The 20,818-nt window shown below is 36.0% G+C and overlaps 1 protein-coding gene across 8 annotated transcripts in view; it reads left to right on the forward strand.

Annotated features, from left to right (window-relative positions):
- Window positions 1-20,818, forward strand: part of LOC134528303 (eukaryotic translation initiation factor 5) — a 69,703-nt gene extending 48,885 nt beyond the window's left edge. For all 8 annotated transcript variants that reach the window (XM_063361809.1, XM_063361808.1, XM_063361812.1 and 5 more), the window contains 6 exons: window positions 234-385; window positions 4,182-4,469; window positions 11,790-11,927; window positions 16,832-17,020; window positions 19,002-19,148; window positions 20,157-20,818. In XM_063361809.1, the coding sequence (XP_063217879.1) occupies window positions 234-385; window positions 4,182-4,469; window positions 11,790-11,927; window positions 16,832-17,020; window positions 19,002-19,127 (893 nt within the window). In that variant the 3' untranslated portion in view covers window positions 19,128-19,148; window positions 20,157-20,818. The remainder of the gene's footprint in view (window positions 1-233; window positions 386-4,181; window positions 4,470-11,789; window positions 11,928-16,831; window positions 17,021-19,001; window positions 19,149-20,156) is intronic.

Below are 20,818 nucleotides of genomic sequence, written 5' to 3' on the forward strand. Positions count from 1 at the left end.
TAGAGTCATGCCCGAATTTTTTTTTTTGCCTGTGGCGATTTCATACTAACTGAAATTAACAGATGTATTCCAGACTGGAGCAGTAAAATTAACATCGCGCTAAATTAATTCACTCAGTCAGATGTTTGGTGAAGGATTTGTGTACTTATTTAAGGCTTAAAAAAAAAAATTTTATGCCACATTTTTGTTAAATTTGATTGTGTCTTAAAACTTGTGTGTTTGAATGTTGTCAGATCTGAACCCAGCTGCCCAAGGTTCATCTCTGACTGAAGGCAAGCGCGGCAAGCGCTCGACCAAGAAGAACGGCGAAACCAATGGGGATGAGCGTGTTTCCGATGACAGCGAGCAGACTGTGGAGGCCCCCAACAAGGTGGCGAATGTAAACGTGAGTTGACACAGTCTCTGCATGCTAGTACGTCAGCTCGCTAAGGTACCCATCTACCTGCAGCCACTGCTCGTTCAGCTTCGTATAAGGAATAAAATGTTGATTCCAACATTAGCGTGCACAAAGGATGGATGGTCTGTCACTTTTTCCGGTATTTGGATTTGATTCAGCATTTCACATTTATCTTAAAGCATGAAACCTTTTGTACTTTCATTTATTCTGTGCATTGGCAATATGCGTTCTCTTCCCCTCCCAATTGAAAAGAAGCATTGATGGAAACTTTGTTATGAGAACATCATCTTAAAGTTTTTTAATTTTGCTTAGTGTTTGCAGGATAGTTAAGTATGAACAAGATCACACTTTGATGAAAATTTTTGAAAGTTTTCAGTATCCTTCTGCCATACACCTAAATATAATTTTCATGAGTATATCAGACATATTAACAATTACGAATCAGTCTTAATGGTTAACATTTTCCTTCATAGTTACATTTTTATGAATGGTACTTCTGAAATTACGATCACTATCACCATCTCTCACTAGAACTATCAGTATTTTGTATGCTAAAACTTGTGCGTATTTTTGGTTGGCTGTCTACTGCACATCTGGCACAATAATATTGGTATAATCAATTTTGGTTAGATTCAGTTCATCTTATTAAAAGTGCTATAGAAATAAAATTGTCCCCAAGGAAATTCCAAATCCAAGCATGTGATCAATGCTTGCATTATCAAATTTTAATAATGGTAGATGTAATATGCTATACATGAATACTCATGGTTGCTACAGGACTGGAAAACCGGGAAATGTCAGGGAAATTTAAATGGTCAGGGAATTCCGGGAAATGTCAGGGAAAATTCTACGAATTCTGGAAATTTTAAAGTTGCGTATAATTCAAACAAAGCTTTGTTTTGATACGCTCGTACCGCTACCGAACGACTCCGCTAAAAGGCTGTTGCTTAAGGCACACGGCAACTGCAATGTTTTTTTTACTTGGTCTACTATTGTCCATTGCAATAGGCTGTTACAACCACCCACCATAACTTCTGGCCAATCCAAGCACTCGTTTGTTCACTAGCGAATACAGGCCTTCATTTGTTCGTGTTTTGCTCCTTTTTAATTTGCCCTTGAGACTTTGTATTATGTTCCATTCCATGCAATGAACCAAAAAACGGGCATGGCGTCATTTATCTTTTGAAGGCTATTGTCACGTGGAATAAAGTGAAATCAAAGTTATTACGTGAATTCAAAGGCGTTGTTTCAGGTGAAGTTAGTTTTTGATGCGATAATAAGATAATAAAGTGCATTTTGATAAAGAGGCAATACCAATTCTCATTTTGAAAACTACCAAGCTGATACGAAAACACGTGGCTTTTGTGTGCAATTATGTTCTTGCATTTTTTTCTACCTATTTTTTTTAATTACTTTTTTTTTCAACCGTTATAATCCGTGATTTCTGTTGCGTGACACATTATGTATAAAAAAATATGCATAACTAAACATGTTTTTTCCCAGAATCGTTAGTTAACATTGTAAGAGTATTGCATGTTGTAATGCTGATATTGTAATCTAAGTAGGCCCGTTATATTGCTAGGTGTGAATTCGTAATACTTTTTGTATTTGTGTAGTTATATTTTGTTTAAGAATTCATAAACAATAATGTTTTAACCTAACCTGAAAATATTAATATGTACTTTTTTTTAGCTTAGAGATGTCGAAGAAAACTACTTTTAAGGAGAATTGGCTCAAGGAGCCACAGTTTCAGCATATCAAACCCTCTGCTAAAAATATAAATTCTGCGTACTGCACTTTGTGCTACAAAAGTATTCAACTCAGCAATATGGGTCGAAGAGCTCTCACCAGCCATGTCGAAGGAAAAAAACACATTCACAATTCTGCTGTCAAAATAACACAAAAAAACAAACTTATTTTACCTCATTTTGAAATTTTTATACTACATTTAATCATATGCACGTTAATATTTATGGTATGTACTTCAAAAGAAAGTCAGCGAATTTTTCTCTTAAATTTCTGGAAAACAGGGAAAAGTCAGGGAATTCTAAGATTCTATTTCTGTAGCAACCATGATACTAACCCTGATACTTATTTTGTACTTAATAAAGTAGTTTTATACCTTTGTAATCATTAACTATTTAATGGATTGATTAGCTTATTACTGTATAAGTGCCGTAATCATTTTCTATAGTCTAGTATTTGGCGTAAACTTTAATATGTTTTGTTGTTCGGATAAATGTGATTACTGATAGGTGTGCCTGGAAGTTCGCAGTACTGGAACTAAATAAAGCAGTACACAAACAGGTCAGGACCTACATAATGTGTACTGTTCTAGATGTTGTAATAACAAAGTAAATGTAAACCAAGGGTTTGTGGCTAAGAATATGTAAAACATGGTAACATGATTTCTGATACCATTAACAGTTATTTCTTGGCCCAAACTTTAAAACTACGAAAATGTAAAATGTAAAAAATGAGAAGATAGATTATTTTCATATTATTTGTCCTATTTATTGGAAGTTTTCCATGGGACAAAGTTTTTCTCCGCTTGAAAAAGATTGAATTATTTGTGTCTCGGCAAGTAAAACAAATTTATGTAAAACCAGGTATAAATATAAATGTAAAGATAGCCATTCCGCTTTACAACTAATTATATGTATATACACGATGTTTATCTTTTTGTTTTGAAAGCACAGCACAAAGAGCAGAGTATTATGTTTGAGGCATTCATAAATGATTGGCACTGTAGTAGCAAACATACTATATCTGAGATATCTATATGTTTTGTTATTTTAATTAGTTTCTATGTTCTATACGATGTACTGCATGAAGTTTTCGTGAATTGCATCCTACAACTCATGGAAACAAGTTAATTGCATGCCAAACTTTATGTTGCCACGAAATTTTTAAATTCTGCGTTAAACTCTTCATTTTGTCATTTTTCGCAACTTCTGCATATCACCATTTTTCGGGGTCCCTACTAACCCTGTTTATAAATGCTCTTTTAAAATAAGTTATAAATAATTTTCTTTTGTATCTATAAATAAATACAATTTTACCCTTTAAATAAAATTCTCCATAGTCTAAATAAGTACCTTCAGAAATTTCTTATGAGGAATTAATTGTACTGCCCTTAAAACATGTTTACCAGGTAGTTTTACTGTATTTGGATTGTCATGTAATGAATCTTTACAAATTGTCTTTGTCCCGACTGAAACAATTCATCATTGTGAACTTAGTCCTGAGCACAGTTCGGTAGTCGTGGGGATCGACATGTGGTTAGCAGGATGTTAGTGTGTTATGTTTTCATAAATATGCTTATAGCTCATGGGGTTAATTAAACAATGAGACTTGTAGTTTTAAGTTATTTTATGTGCAGTATTGAAATGGTGTTTGTTATAAACGAACATGTTATGTTTACATTGTACAATGAACTCTACATACGAGAGATGTATAGAGGGAGCAGGAATCTTTACTAACAAAAATGACTATGGAAAGAGCAACGAACGACATTTGAGTTTCCGTCGGAGACACGCGCCGTGGCGAATACCTGCCGGTGGAGCCTGGTTGCGAGCGAGCGGAGAAGGGTTCGCAATTCCGACAGAACCATCTTGTTCGGAGACGGGGCCCTGCGACCTGAGACGCAACACAGCAGCTGGCGGACGACCGAAGATGGAAGACCCCCGCCTGGTCCCGGGAGAACGCGTGTCGGCAGTGCCTGGACGGAGGACCGAACCGCGGCGTGGCCCCCCGGTGACTCGGTGCTGGTGTGCCGGTGCAGGAGGAAGAGGACGACACCTGGGCGGTGGACGTGTCGGAGGAGGCGGTTCGCGCCCGCATGCAGGACCTGACGGACGGCGCCAAGGGCATGACCATCTCGGACGACCTGGAGAAGACGGAGAAGGAGCGCATGGACCTGGTGTACGAGCTGGTCAAGTCCCGCCGCGACGCCGGCACGCTCGACTCGGCCCACAAGGAGATCACGGCCGAGGCGGAGCGCCTGGAGATCAAGTCCAAGACCCCGCTGGTGCTGGCGGAGCTTCTGTTCGACCACAACATGCCGCTGCAGGTGGGCGCCATCTTGCTTCTCCGTAAACTTAACATTGTGGAACTTGTACTAAATACTGGCTTTACACTACTTGTCAAATTTGGAACTCGCAAAGAAAAAAAGTTTTTATAGGTAGTCTACACAATGTTTTTTTTTGCAAAGTACTGTCATACCTGCCAACTCTCACGATTTTGGTGTGAGGCTCACGATTTTAAGGTCCATCTCACGCCCTCACGCCAAAATAGTGTTTCCTCACGAATTTTTGGGGCCCCAAGATTTTGTTTGTAAAAGTTACAAAACAAGTTTTATTAAAGCTTACAGTAACGAGTTTCCATCAATACTCGAGTCACGTAAAGGAAGCAATTTTGCATTTTGTAGCATGTGCCGTGCTGATTTTTCTATCTCGCATAGTGGAAGAGGAGACATTGTGAAACATGTCGCTACAAAAAAACACAACTAACACGTGAAGTGTATTGCTTCCAATAAAAAAATTAATTTTGCTGTGAACAGTGATAATAGTGTTACACGAGCAGAATGTTATTTTACATCTTTTTTTATGCGGCCCTGCATGATCACTACACAACAGCGCTAAATTATGTTCAACTAAATTAAATCTGCAACCTATAATTTGTTGAAATAAATTTTGAAGCAGAGACCATGTAACATATGTACAGGTATGTCACTTAAATTTAAAGATTTTCATTTGTTGTTTTTTATTTCTAACTTGTATTTATGGGCCTGAAAATTTTTATCGAGGACCTCATGATTTTTTAAATTTGAATGTTGGCAGGTCTGTACTGTATATTCTTATACAAAAAAAAATTAGTTGCTGTTCGTATTGATTCTGTGTTCACCTTTAGTTCACACACTGATCTTTATTATCCTCCACACCAGAAACTCTGAAAACTGACTAAAGTTAATACTCGTAGAGTTTAAATTTCTAGGTCGCTTGAGAAATATACGTGTTTTTACTCAATGTTATTGCTGCTAATTGATGTATTATTTATTGGTTATAGGTAGGGCCCCCTGAAAGTGGTAAATAAAATTTTCAGATTTCGTCATTAAAAATTACCAAAAGCGGTGTTAAAATTCACTTTAAAACACAAAAGCGGTGCTAAAATTCACTTAAAAACACAAAAGCGGTGCTAAAAACTAAAAAAAAAAAAAAAAAAAGAGCGCGTGTTTTCGTAAATACATCTAAAATTATTTAAGTTAAATAATTTTACTTGAACCTACTCATTACCCTAAACAAATAGGTTACATATATTTATATGACAATACTTTTGATTTAGACACTGATTATTAGTTCGTTCCCATAAACTAATCTGGAAAACTATTAATTAGGCATGTGCGAGAAAGACTTTTTTGATTTCGAGACGAGATCGAGAAAGCAATTTAAAAATTCTCGAGAATCGAGTCGAGATCGAGAAATCTGTACTTTATTTAACAGGATAATATGATCCAAAAAAGAAAACTCAATAATCTGACAAACATACATAATAATTCAATAATTTTATCAAGTATCCACAATTGCAATTGCAATTACAACTTTACCTTTACACTCAACAGTTTATTTGCCTACTGTCGTATGTAAACATACGTTATTGACTCCATAGTCTATACAGTTTCCTTGAGCCATGGACGGTACTTGATCATGAAAGTCTGAACATTCACCACTATCGATATGTCACTATCGATACGGACCGCAATTTAAACATCATGTTGCTTGTTATATACTGCTGGCCGTGTGTATAACGTAAGGCCATAAAACAAAATGCAATCGCGGAAGAATTCTGCAGTCATGTTTATATTTTTATTTTTTACCGTACCGTTTTACGTTGATACTTGATATTGATACCGAAAATGATTTATTTTTAACTTTAATGTTGGTTTTATTAACGGAAAATAATCATTTTCTTCTGTAATTTAATGTGATAACCACAGCACAATTCATTGTTTACGTTTACCGTTTCATGTAGTGACTTGTGAACGGAAGTTGTTCGTTTTTAACTTTTTAATAATTTATCGTGTATACTATCGTAACAAGTAAGTATATTTTATTTTATTCGATCTACGTTACGTTGAAGATATGTTAATTATTTCAACACGCAACGCAAAATGCTGCCTCAATATATTATATTACCTAACCTATTTCTTGTTTACAAAATTCTCGAAAATTCCGATCCAAAAAAATTATCTCGAGACGAGATCGAGAAAATTTCTGTCTCGACTCGTTCTCGATGATGCCGAGACTCGCACATCACTACTATTAATCCCTTTAAAAAAATCGAGGATGCATCACAATGCCGAAATGCCAAATTGATCACGACGACAGCTAGAAAACTGCTGTGTACCACAACGCCAAAAAATGTCATTACAGGGCTGCCACAAAGGTTGGGTTAGGTTAGACTAGGTTAGGTTGGACTAGGTTAGGTTGGACTAGGTTAGGTTGGACTAGGTTAGGTTAGGCTAGGTTAGGTTAGGCTAGGTTAGGTTAGGCTAGGCTAGGTTAGGTAAGGTAATGTTAGGTTTGATTGTGGTATTTCGGCGTTAAGGTACATTTAAGAAACGCACACAAATTCATTCAGTTGTTATTTAGGCTTTGTGGTCAATTTTGACATTCGGCGTTATGGTATTTCCGCGTTGTTGTAAGGACCCAACAAAATCTATAAAAACTGTTGGCCAACTAATCATCATCGTCACACCATTCGAAAATTAATGTTTGTTTACATTTTCCCGCTTTTTGGTGCGATTTAATCTGCTTGATACTACGACGCTGTTCCAACTATATGGCAGCGCCCCCGGCAGACGTGATATGGCCACTCACGTAAGGCTGTTACAAACACCGTTCGCCCAATCATCTGCTTGCTTTTGTATTTATCCGGTGTCGCTGTTCCAAGCTGACGTCAGTGCCCCGAGCGGTGTGCGTACGCTTTAAAACTTCGCCTGTTTGTCTTATCTATCCAAACATTATGCCGGAAAGGAAAATAAACGCCGTAGTTTTGCGTATTTTTACAGTATATTTTTGGGTTTAACATTATAACGTGAGCGTGTGTAAGCTTTTGTTTGCTTTAGTGCATTTATGTTTGTTTGGCGGCCATGTTGCGGTGTTTGTTTACCATTGACGAGACAAGTCTTTTAACCAGTATTTCAATTTCTCGTAAAAACACTGCGATTTCGCGTTTTAATACAAAATTTCGTGTAAAAACACTGTGTTAGGGCGATTTCGCGTAAAAACTGTATTTAACGGTGATTTCGCGTTTATCGTCGTTTAATCGCGATCGCGAAAAGAACAGGCCCCTAGTTATAGGGTTTGAGTTTTTTTCATACAAGCCTTTGCTGTGATGAAGTCTTATTTTTCTGAAAATTTGTGTGGTGTTAGTGGTATTTCTGAGCAAAGGGTATAATTTTTTCATAGAAAGAGGCCAGATTCTCTTGAAAATTAATTTGAATAGATTATGCAATATTAAATTACATAATCATGTATTGCTGTCATGGGTATTCTTTGTTTTTACTCTGTAAATATATTGTTAAAAAAATTCATGTAAACTAATTTTACATAAAAGTTCTTCAGATACTGTAAAACCACACTTTGGTATTTAAATTTCTTGTAGCAATTACAGTGAAAAAATATTTTTATTTACTGTGTTCACAACAAATTATGAACTAGTCTGGAGATGAAATTTGTTTTTAATCAAGTTAAGTAATCGGTGAATTATTTATATTTATAAAAAAATACTGAAATAATTATTCCAGTGGTTTCTCTCATTCATCAGATAGAGGGTAAGTTCTTTTTAACTTAGTGTTTTGATAATACATAATGTTAATGGTTCTTTATGATTAGAGGCAAGATTTTATGGTGTTATTATAAGGCAAATTTCGTTTTTTAAAAACATTTCGGTGTTATCGGTTTTATTATGAATGACTTTTATAAGCGATCCGATAACTTATCTAATGTATTAAAAAAATATTCATGTGAGAGATTAATTATTTTTAATGCATGAAAACACATTGTAAAATATTAATCAAATAATAAATGGCATGTGTTACACTTACAGAATGGTGAAATTTGAATCTTAAACTAATGAACTTGAAAATAACTTAATAAACTGTAACATGGTACAGTTAATTTTGTCAAAAAAACATCTCCTTTGGAAAGGTATGTTAAATTACATTCATTTTTATTTACACTAATATTGGCTAATAACACTAAAATGTTAGCATTGTTAAACGCTCTGCATTTTTTGGAGAAAGTAGATCGCCTGTCAGAAACTACTAGAGAGTACTCCGTAAATGAACGTTCACAATCAACATTTGCAGTTGGGAACCATATTGCTCTTAATCCAGCAGTTGAAAATTCACTGTAGTTGGTTTTAATTGAACACAGAACTTGCACAATATCGACAGTCTTTGTTCCTGGTTTCGCTGGTAATATGAGAGTTCGCAGGTAGGTTTAGGATTACTTATTGTACGTTTTCAGGTTTCATGCACACCCTACTTACATTTTGCTGGTTAAAGAAGTAATCAATTGCTTGAAATGTTTCCCTGCAAAGATCATTCTGCATCAGTTCTAGAAGTTTAGTTCCACATTTCTTGCCAGTTAATTGCAAACATTGTTTCAATTCTGCCTGCTTCACGGTGCGTTGTTCACAGATCAAGTCATTTACTGAAGCTGAAACACCACCATTGCTCAAAACACTGAATTTATTCTGCAGAGCTTTCAATTTTGTTGTCAACAAATGTGCAGTTGGGTACGTATTTCCCTCTAGGGAAGTTATCAACTCTGTTAGAGGAGAGCAGTTTAGTGCCACAAACAGAGCTTCAGCTTTCACAACATTCACTTCCTCTGCAGACATTTCTTTCAGGAATTTAATGCCACTGTTGTGTTCTCTCAACTCTTCAAAGAATTCCAAGATATCCTGCAAATGTATGCTAAGATAGACAACAGACTCAAACCGTGTGTTCCATCTGGTAAGAACAGGTTGTGGAAAGAGCTTGCACATTGCAGGATCATGAGAGTATTTAGTGTTAAGAAATTCCAAGTACTGATTTTTGCGCTTACTTGTGTTCTGAAACAAATTTTTTACCTTCACTATAACATCGTTGAGTTGCTCAAGGTTAGACTGCCAAACAACTCCAACTAAATTAATTTTGTGCGCCCAGCACTGCACATGTATCACACGATCACCCAACACACCTTGAAGTGTACTGGCACATTTAATCATGTACCTAGCAGAGTCTGATACAAATGCACACACTTGTGAATGATTCACTTCATATTTAGTTAGTGTGTCTAAAACAGCACGAGTACATGATACAGAATCTGCAGAATCCGAAACAACTGATGCAGCAAGATGTGATGATTGGGTTGCACCAGGCTGAAGGGTCCTGAAAATAATATTGAACACACAGCGCCCATTCCTGTCTGTAGTTTCGTCAGCCAAAACACATATTGGAATGTGACTGACTAATAATTTTATAGTCTCTTTTTTATTTTCTGCGACTATTGGGATGTACTTCTTTCGTAACCAATCTGCAGTTGGTAGGTCACCACCAACCTTTACACACTCTTGAATCCATGCTCTAAGTGCAGGATTGTCCAATTTCTCCACCGGGATATTTGCTGAAACAAAAGCTTCAGTTGTTTTTATGATAGTCTTCTTTATCATTTTTGGCCTTTTTCATTGTAACTACCGACTCGGAAATAGAAACTTGCCTTTTTGTGTGTATCCCACTCTTTTTACACCTTTTATGTTTTTCACTCGACACGTTTCACTAAAGTATCGCGTCTTTAATGTTCGAGCCGGCAGTTGCAAAATTTACACATCAAATTATTTTCACACATGTAAAAACCTTCACCAACACACTCCTTAATGGGCCCACCTCGTCAGGGGTGTATGTGTGTTAGTGAGGCGGGATGATAAGTGTGACGCTCGCTGGTGCTTCTAGCGCGGTATCGCCTCTGAACTGGCGCTCAGTCTTCTCGTCGAGCACAGGATAACTGTGTAATTTGAGCGGTGACAACATTATATTGAGGAGAAATGAAGATAAATGTGTAATGCAAGTCCCTTAAGTGCTTTCAAGAATCTGTACCGGTTGTTCTACGCCTAAAAATTACTCTGAAGAAATGTGTTTTAGCCATTTTAACTGTTCTAAAAATACAGTTTAAAAACTTACTTAATCCAAAATCAAAAGTACTTTTCGGCCCTCAGCGAACTCTTAAATGCGTTTTGTAAGCAGACCCCACTCGGATATCTTGAGTAGTTTTGAAATCGCGTTGTTTTTCCTGAAGCTCTGCACACCGTGTGCCTTAACTCTCTCGTTAGCCGAGACACTATTCTTCGGCATTATGAAATATTTGTGTTTCAGAATAATTTACATTGATTTTCCGTAGCAAAATTCACCAAGCCTACGTTTCAAACTGTTTGAAATCATACAATATAAACTGAAAATAGTACCGTTTGCTGGTTTTGTGAACTAAACAACAAACAAAACATTAGTTTTGGATAGTCTTAGATGTTAACGTAACTAAAATAAATAATTCCAACACAAATAAAACATGCTACACTAGCACTTCGTTGCGGTCTAATGCATCAAATTGGTATCGCAACGTCCAAATATACGAAAATTGTTTCATGTGTTCACTTCACCATCACGCGTCAACCATTTTGTCTATGGTGGAACTTCTGAACTTGTGGCATTTAGCTCGTTGGGCAGTACGCATCTCGTAAATTAAGGTTATGTTGCGGACTTCGGCATATTTTGCATTATTTCGCGGACTTCGACATATTTAGTTTTATTTCGTGTGTATAACCAAATTTCGGTGTTATTTCGTTTTATCGCGATTCACCATAAAATCGTGCCTCTATTTATAATACTTTTGAATTTGATTTGTATTCTTGTACAGGATTTTGATTTTTTTGTTTGCCTTAAGAAAAATCTGTCTAAGGAAATTAAAACAATTTCTGTTAGTGATTAGATTTTTTTTTTTTATTTGAACTGTTAAAATTGTTTCCGTAATTTTGATAATGTTATAAGTACATATAAATTCCATATTAGGCTTAAATCCAAGAAATACATTTTGTCAAGCAAAAAAAATTAAATTATAAGGTTTAAAATTTAACCTTCCATTACTAAATAGTGTGAGCATTTTTTATATTTTTACAATGTGTATATAGTATGTGACAGCTGAAAATATGTATGAAACAACCTAACATTAAATTGGATGTTTATGTTAATGGTTGGCTATTTGTACATGTTCCCAATTTGAGTAATTAAATGTACAACCCGGCAAACACGAAGCGTTGTGAATGTTGGCATAAGTGGAATATTTTGTTCCAGGTAAAGAAGCACAGGGTGTTGTTTTTGCGCTTCACCCACGAAGATCAGAAAGCCCAGAAGTACCTGCTGGGCGGGATAGAGCAGGTCATCAGTCTTCACAAGGACGCGCTGCTGCCGAAAGTACCGGGCATTTTGAAGGTGAGCTGTGATCGCATTGTTTCTCTCGGTGATTCCTTAATAGAGATAATAGGGTTTTAATTGAACTCAACAGTTTGTAGGTCCTCTTTAGGGTATGAAATGTGATATAATTTATTGATTGAAAGGAGCAAATAGGTTGTTGTTTGAAATGATTTGTGTTTTCAAATTTAATTTAATTTCAAAGAATGGCCATAGCTAAAAACATTTAGAAGTATTTAGTATGTGAAGTCAAATTACCCTATATGAATGGTTAAATTTTCGATAAAAACAAATGTTTAATCCACGATGATGTCTTCCCCTTAAGTGAGCGCACACTTAAAGCTTTGCTAGATTTTCAGTAGAAAATAGTGTGCTTGCCTACTAACAGACACCTCTAGCACTATAGTGATACAATGATTCACTTAGAGAGATGGTGGCTGGTACTTCTAGCAGCTGGCTGAACTACCTGAGGGACAGGTTCATTGGAGCTGTTCGCTCACTTCATCTTCAGTCTGACCGGAAACACGTTTGGTATGGGAAACATGGTGCCTGAGGATCTATGGCAATGTCATGCCATTGGCTAAAACACCACAACCATTACTATCTATGAACTTGAATTTTACTGCAATTAAGCTCGCTAGCCAAATAAATGTGAGAGTTCCATGTTCAAAGTTTTAAGAGAATTACTTGCACATTAATGCTTTGCTGTGATGAATATATTTCAATTGTCTTCTTTTCCCAACTGATTAAAATCTGTGTTGACAATTGTTAGTAACTGAGTGAAGCTGAGGACAAACCTACACAATCTTTAAGTCTTTGTATTCTTTCAAGTATCATCTTAAATAATGGTTGATGACTTAATGCACAAGCTCAGGTGTGTGTGCATAGGTGGTGTTTACTAGAGCTGTGTTACTCTGTCAAGTGATAGTTTGTGTGTAGGGTCTTCAGTTGCATCCGGTACATCAGCAAATGTGTACCTGTATGTATGACTTCGTTCTGAATACGTGTTTACTGTCCAAAATATTAACCTTTAATAATTATTAGTGATAAGATTTTATGGTTAAATTTTTAGGGCTAATTTCTTTTTATTCATTGTTTTAATTAATAAAATTATTATTTAAAGCAAAAATTAAATAAAATATTAATGCTTATTTCACTAAAATAGTCTAATTTTGTCTACATGATGCACTAATACACTAAATAGCTTTGAATAATTAGTATATCAAGATCAAACATAAAATAATTTTTTCTTTCTATTTAGTTTATATATTTGGGTCAAAATTTTTGTAGTAAGTTTTGTCAAATTGCATATTAATTTCCTGTTAAAAGTTACAATTTGGTGCTAAATGGTGTATTAAATTTCATTTTGGTGTTCTATATGATATTGACATGCCTTGCGGTGATAATTCTGTTTTCGCAATTCACCATATAATATTGTGCCTAACAATTATTTATATTTATATATATATATATATATATATATATATATATATATATATATATATATATATATATATATATAGAGTTAGTATTTCACTGAAAAGAAATACAGAATTAATAATTAGTGATGGGTCGAGACTCGAAAAATCCAGCGAGTCGAGTCGAGCCGGCGAAACTAAACTCAACTCGAAAACCGAGTTGAGTAAGATCGTGTCCTCGAGTCTCGTCAAAGTTTAGTTTTTGGCTCGACCATAATGTTGCACAATTTCCAATCATGAAGGCACTTATCCGAAACCATGCATTTTAAAATAAAATAAAACGTATTATTTAGGCCTACCTAGTGGGAAACCTCTGATCCAACACTGAAAACCTTGAAAACGAAGTCGGAAGATTATTTATTTTCGATCGTGTATAACCGCAAACAGTGCATCCCATCCTTCAATATGCACTTCATATTTCTAATTGCAGCAAAGTACCTTTATTTAACTATAACGGAATTAAAAAATGTTCTCTAGATTGTCATGAACAAGACCACGAACATCGTCAATATTTGGGCAGCTTTGTAAGTAAATAATTTTTACTACTAAACACTAGATAGCCGCCATTTTAACTCCGGGCCAATGGCCTACGTAAGTTATCATACAGCCAGGGAATGCTGCCACTTTGACAAATCGATATCAACAATAATTGAAATTACCAACCAGTTTTCCATGGCCGAACGGAAAATTGAGGCTGTTGAAGTTTATGTTTACACTTGAAAGTAATGTTTGTGTCGCCGGCGTCGTATTAATAATAAACGGTTTAGTATTAGTGGAATGGATATGTTTGTACGGCCTGGGAAGTCACAAAGTGACGAACAGAAATCAAGAGCAGAGATTTGGGAATTTTTTGAAAAAATTGATCATCAGACAGCTAGATGCAAGTACTGCAAAAAAATTTACAAGACTCCGTCATCATAAACTTCAAGTCTGATTCGTCACTTGGATGTGCATTTTCACTTTAAGATGAAGATTAAAAAAAACAGACAAAAAATCAAAATGTTTAGGGCAACCTTCAATTATTATATTATATTGAGAAATATTTAACTTATATTTATTTCGCTCATTATTCTGCCACTTGAACCTCGCTAAGTTTGCCTCATCTCGACAAATTTCCATGAGTTCGGCTCGAGTTCGACTCGAAGACAAATTTCTATGAGTTCGACTCGAGCTCGACTCGAAGTAAATTTCTTTGTTTAACTCGAACTCGACTCGATGCTGAAATAGGGTGACTCGACCCATCACTATTAATAATAGATGTATAATGGCTGTTAGAAGATGGTTATGGATAGGTAGACTATAAATATATATTATTTATGCTTTGCCATGATGAATATATTTTTGTCTTCTTTTCCCGACTGAAGATAAACAGTGATGACAATTGTTAGTTACTGAGCAAAGCTAAGGTCTTCAAACTGTTATGTATTATTGTGGCAGTTCAGTCTCATGTTAAATAATGGTTGGTGATGTGACACACATGATCATCTGTGGTGTGCATGGTTTGTGATAGTTTACTTAGGCACTGTTGCTTTTTGAAGTAATGTTTTGTGTGTACGTTCTTGTTTTAAAACAACATATTTAAACTGTTGAATCAAAAACTAATTTAGTATTACATTACAGTAAGTCCTCGGTTTACGTCGGGGTTACGTTCCTGAAAACCGCGACGTAAATAGAAACGACGCAAAATGAGCCATGTTTCATGCCACGGCCCAAGGTCGGCCGGAAGCGCTGGCATACAGACGTGACAACGGGCAATTTTATCAGCAAATGACAACCGACAGCGTGGGAAACAAGTCCAACTAGTACTTCTCAGCTTTATAGAATGGTTATTTAACCAGCTGCTTTATTACCTTTATTGATTGAAATATAAAAACAGATATATAGTCGTTTGGAAGACATCTTATGAAGAAAAAATCATAAATTGCAGTGAGCTGATACTGTAGGCCTACTACAAACGCATTTAATCACGATAAAGTTAACAACGGCACGTTTAAAACTCCGGCCAACTCAATGATATCATAGCGACTGAAGTGTAGAGCTGTAGCAAACCGTATGTATTCGTTACTGAGTAACGGGTGCGGCATCTAGTAACGAGTAACGAAACGTTACACACGAATGCATTTCGTTACTCGCATTTTTCGTATGTTTTACGCATGCGCGCGCTTATTCGTTACAAAGAACGATGTTTGTTTATTAAGAAAAGTATAATTTGGAAATTCGTCGTCCAAGTTTTTTACTGTTTATTAAAGGTATTGTGTGTGTAGACAATGTTTAAAATTGGAACAGAAACAACGTAAGAAAGTATTTTTTACAAATTATAAATATGTATGCTTTTGTTTTTTATTATCGCGTATTTTCACGTTTTTTGTTCTTATCTTAAAAGAGATATTATAATAAAGCTGCTCTAATGAGATTTTATTGTTTCTTGGTTAACAAAAGCTGTTAATTATCAAATACTTTTAATGGTTTATATTCGATTTATTATTATTTACGCGACGTCATACTGTACGCGTACGAAATACGACTCGATTCGTTGCTGTTACATAACATAGCATGTTATGCGGTATCAGAAGTAACGAGTAACGATACGAAAGTAACGAGTACTAATTGTTATAGTAACGAATACATACGGGTACACTTTTTTTAGTTACTTTTACACCTCTACTGAAGTGCCAAGGAGTTGGACGAAAAGGGGTAGGAGAAAATGCTGTGTCGTTGCGGGAAGTAGATAACACTTCTACGTGCGAGATACGTGGGTGGCCGAGCGGGTGGGCTGGTAGTATTGCATCACCGTGCGGAGAGCAGCGGAGAGCAGGAAGTGTCCCTCATGATGTATGATAAGATAAGGCGGTGAACGTGTAGCTTACGCTACATAGCATAAATTAACTACCGAAGGAAACAAAGAATTATAAACGAATTATATACGGTGTTTTGGTTAAAATAAAGATTTGCGGTCATTGTAAACGACGTTATTGTGAATCGGCGACAACTTAAATTGAAACATGAGTACTCAAACATTAGCGACGTTAATCCAAAACGACGTAAATCGGTACGACGTAAATAGAGGACTTACTGTACTACAAAATTGTACCAAAGTAACTGTTTGGCATTATAAATTCTATGTTATTATTAGACTCTGTGGAAGCATTTTTCATCAGTGAACTGAATTAACTGGGTTTTATTTAAAGAATTTTCACTGTAGCTAGTATTTTCACTTAAAATCCAGCTTGCGAGGAAAATAATCATGAAACTAATGATTTCTGTTTTGAGTTTATTGGTCATGTACTTACGCTTTGCTGTGATGAATACGTTTTATTTTGTCTTCTTTTCCCGACTGAAGATGAACAAGTTGATGACATTTGTTAGTTACTGAGCAAAGCTCTCATGCGTGCGTGCGCGTGTGTGCGTGTTGTTGTAAGCCTGAGCGGAGCTGACCGGTGCTTCCAGCTGTTCTACGACGCCGACATCCTGGAGGAGAAGGTGCTGCTGGACTGGGCGGACAAGGTGAGCCGCAAGTACGTCACCCGGGAGCTGGCCCAGGAGATACACAGCCGCGCCGAGCCGTTCATCAAGTGGCTGCGAGAAGCCGAGGAAGAGGAGAGCGACAGCGAGGAGGAAGAGGATGACGACCTGGAGGTATATGCCCCGCCCTTGCGGCTGAGGAGTGGTGAATGGGAGAGCGGATTGAACTGGGTCATTAACGTCTCGTCAGCGTCGAGGGGCGTTGGTGATGAGGACGGGGCATTCGCGGATAGAATTGTGTTGGAAGGAACGGGAACACCCTAGGGAAAGTCCGTCTGCTTTTGTCGTTTGGGTTTGACCCTGTCTGGAATTGAGCTTGCGTTGCTTTTGTTGCACGGAAGTGATTTGAATACGTTGACCACTTTGGTGTTTATGTAGCGATGAGGCGGGGCTGATGACGCCATGCTTTTAACTGTAACATTTGGTGACAACTGCAGCCCCCTTCACTTCCCCCCTACTCATTTTTACAAGTATATAAATGTGCTTATTAGTATTTATAGAATCAACTGACAATGTGAAGTATCTTGCCACCTTTCTCATCTTCAGAAAAGGGGCGGTTTAAAAAATATGCAAAATAGACGGGAAGGGAAAAACAGGTATAAATATTAATTTCCTTCGTCTTTTTTTGTTAAGTGGTGCAGGGAAATTGATGGGCCATAAAGTTTGGAGGGGGAAGAGAAGTGGGCACAGGACTACTGCCTCACCACCTCCCTAAGTAATAAAGTAGCACAGAAAGCAAAGGACAAGGGTCAACACCAGTGCAGTATTTGATATGCTGAGATGCAGAACATAAAGACTTATCATGTGCCTGTCGAACACTACTGGAGATAAGTATATGGTGTGACCCATATTCGGGGGCGACCTTGCCATGAAAATATCAGAGTTTATGTCAACACTATAGGTGCAACCCATAAGCAGGAGTGACCCTTTTGCAGGAAATACGTTAGCTGATCAGCAGGAAAAATCAGTGAACATGATTCCGATTGCAAAGATTGATAAGAAGACAATACCTGCCGATTAATAGTTTGGAAAATTTGTATCTGTCCAGCTATACAAATACAACCTAAACAAAATAAATATTACAGTCTAAATATTCATAAACTAAATTTATTTAAAAATACCTATGAGTAAAAACCTTGTTAAGTTTAGTACAAAGATCACACTATTTTAAAACTTTTTAGACTAAAACCATAAAAAATTTAAACACTATGACTCACCCCCCCTAATGATGCCCCCTCTTCCCCCCCCCCCCCCCCCCCGAATATTTTTATGCCATTTTCTCAATGATTTACTCAATTATTTTATAATATTATACTTTTTTAGTATTATATTTTATCACATTTTGCATTAATTAAAACTGATTTTCTAATAATAATTTTGGTCATATCAGGTAATATTTCCATCTTGAACAGACAGATGCCAAACTGCTTTTGTTGAGGAAAGTGCGGGGTTGCCAATTTGATTTACAAGATCCCTTTCAATTACCAAAGCACCAGAAACGTATTTTCACATTACAAGCTATAATTATGTAAATAATAATATACATTTTTTTAGTCTTTTAACCCCCCCCCCCCCCCTGAAATTTTAATGACGCAGTCTGCGTCGTTACCCCCCCCCCCCCCCCCCCCCTCCCTCCCTTGTGGGCACCCCTGTGTTAATTACGTTTAAAAAATTGGAAATGCAATATGATAAACTTTTGAGTCACACTTTAATTCTTAGAATAACACACAAACCAACCAGATTAATTGAGTTAGGTTTGATTCACTGAAAAACGTTATTTGGTTAATATTCTTTGCTAAAAACCTACAACTGTGTTTGGCTTTTGTCAAAATTATTCCTTTGAGGTTTTCCGTGTGTGTAAAAGCAACCAGATCATGTTCAAGAGTAATACATTTTTCAATAGTTGACTGTTAATTTACATTCATAACATTTATTTGAAGGTTATATTTGATGGACTAAGTTTGATTAGGTAGTCTGAACATTCGAGAGGGTATTGTCACCCTGGTATGTTACTGCAGAATATGGGTTGTGTTACCTGCCATTGTGTGTGTGGTAAATTCAAGAACTGCATTAGAAATGTTTGTGCTTCTTCCAGATTGAGTACAACGACAGGGCCAAAGCTTCACCTCTCAGAGAGCAGCCGAAACCAGCCGTTAAGAGCCAGTTGAACAACGCGGATGATGTGGATGGGGAAGATGACTTGGACATTGACGCCATTTAGAGATAACCTTCTACGACCAGGGTAAGGTTCCCTGCTGGAAATTACGTAGTTGCTTAATTAGTAAGTTTGTCTAAGTTAGCTTTCATTCATTAATTATAGACCTGCGCAAATATTAGAATTTTTGAGTTCATATAGTTCATTAATCATATTCAATTTGACTTCAAAATAATTATTTGATATAGCATACCAGGTGAGTTTGTTATAGTCCAACTTTTATTGTTTATATAAACACCCAGTTAATTGGTTTTAATGGGACTGCATAATCAAAAACTTGAACAATACTCTGTATTTTAAACATGCAATAATTAATCCAAGGTTTTTCACTACTGTCTTGCAAAACAGTAGCATAAAAAATTGTGTGGTGTGTTAAAAATACACAGTTTTTTTTTGTGACATTTTCAAACTTTGAAACTATTATTTTTATTAGTTTCTTCATGAGTACAAGTAGTGGGGAGAAAATTAATTAGTGTCAAATCCACTAACTTTAGTAGAAATCTTAAAAGTATAATATTAATATATTATCTTCTGTAATGTGTAAAAAGATATATCTCTGGTAACGTTAGGGTTATACTGTAGCACCTGTAATGCATGTTTAATAAGGCTCTCTCTTGCCACTGGTTAAAGGGTGATGTACCATCTTTCGGCCTTAGTAACACTTGAAAAATAAAATATATCTAAATAACATGTGTGATAACAGACCGGATGTTTACTGCCCAGATTTTCTACCTTCACAGTTTATCAATATCTAATAACATTCAGATAATGCTACGCTTTGCAGTGATGAGTATATTTTTTTATGTCTTCTTTTCCCGACTGAAGATAAACTATGATGACTTTTTTTTTACTGAGCAAAGCTGCCTCATTTTTTTCCTATATTGTAATTACTCAAACAATGTTAACAGTCCGGTATCACTTGGTTTAATTCTAGAAGATAAAAATAGTTAAATATTATTCTTGCTATGTTTACTCTGTGGAGTAGTTGATTGGAGATTAATGTTCTAACAAAATGTTTGTGTTACTTTTTCACAGGTGTGGCTTATTATACGGGAGCAGTCTCGGGGGAAAAAAAGCAGCTGTTTGCTCTTAGCACTTCTAGGAATGTACATCTAGTTAGCAAATTAAAAAAGTGCTGTCCTGTTCAGTGGTTTGCATTTATAATATAATATATAGCTGTTGTCATATTTTCTCAAGTCTAATCTGATGAAAGAATGTACCCTTGTATACGTGGCATTTCAAGTTAATTTCCTCATTTTGAGTATATATAGATTATATGGTAAAGTAAATGTTACCTTATTTTATTTGTACATTTTGTGAATATATTATTTGTGAATTTTTTTGTTCTTACTAGACTGTTGCTGTTTTGAAAGAATGAAATTTCTTGCAATTAAATTTATCTTCAGTGTATCACTTTCTTGCCTGAAACATCTTGACCATCCTTGCTTCGTCCAGGCGTTGTTGTGTTTTGTGTGCATTTTGTTATCTGTAAGAGCTGTAAGATATGTTGATTGATAGAGACATCATACATAAATGCAAGGAAATTTTGTGGGCATAATTTTTGTTGTAGGAAAATGCTGATCTGTGAAAAATGTCCAGAGGTGTTATAAAAGTATGTGTATGTGCAGTCATTATCTTGAAAACACCCTGAGATTTTAAAAGTGTATGTTTATTGCTTAATAAAGATTAAGAGAATA

Source organism: Bacillus rossius, chromosome 1 (genome assembly GCF_032445375.1).
Source record: "Bacillus rossius redtenbacheri isolate Brsri chromosome 1, Brsri_v3, whole genome shotgun sequence".
Lineage (NCBI taxonomy): Eukaryota > Metazoa > Arthropoda > Insecta > Phasmatodea > Bacillidae > Bacillus > Bacillus rossius.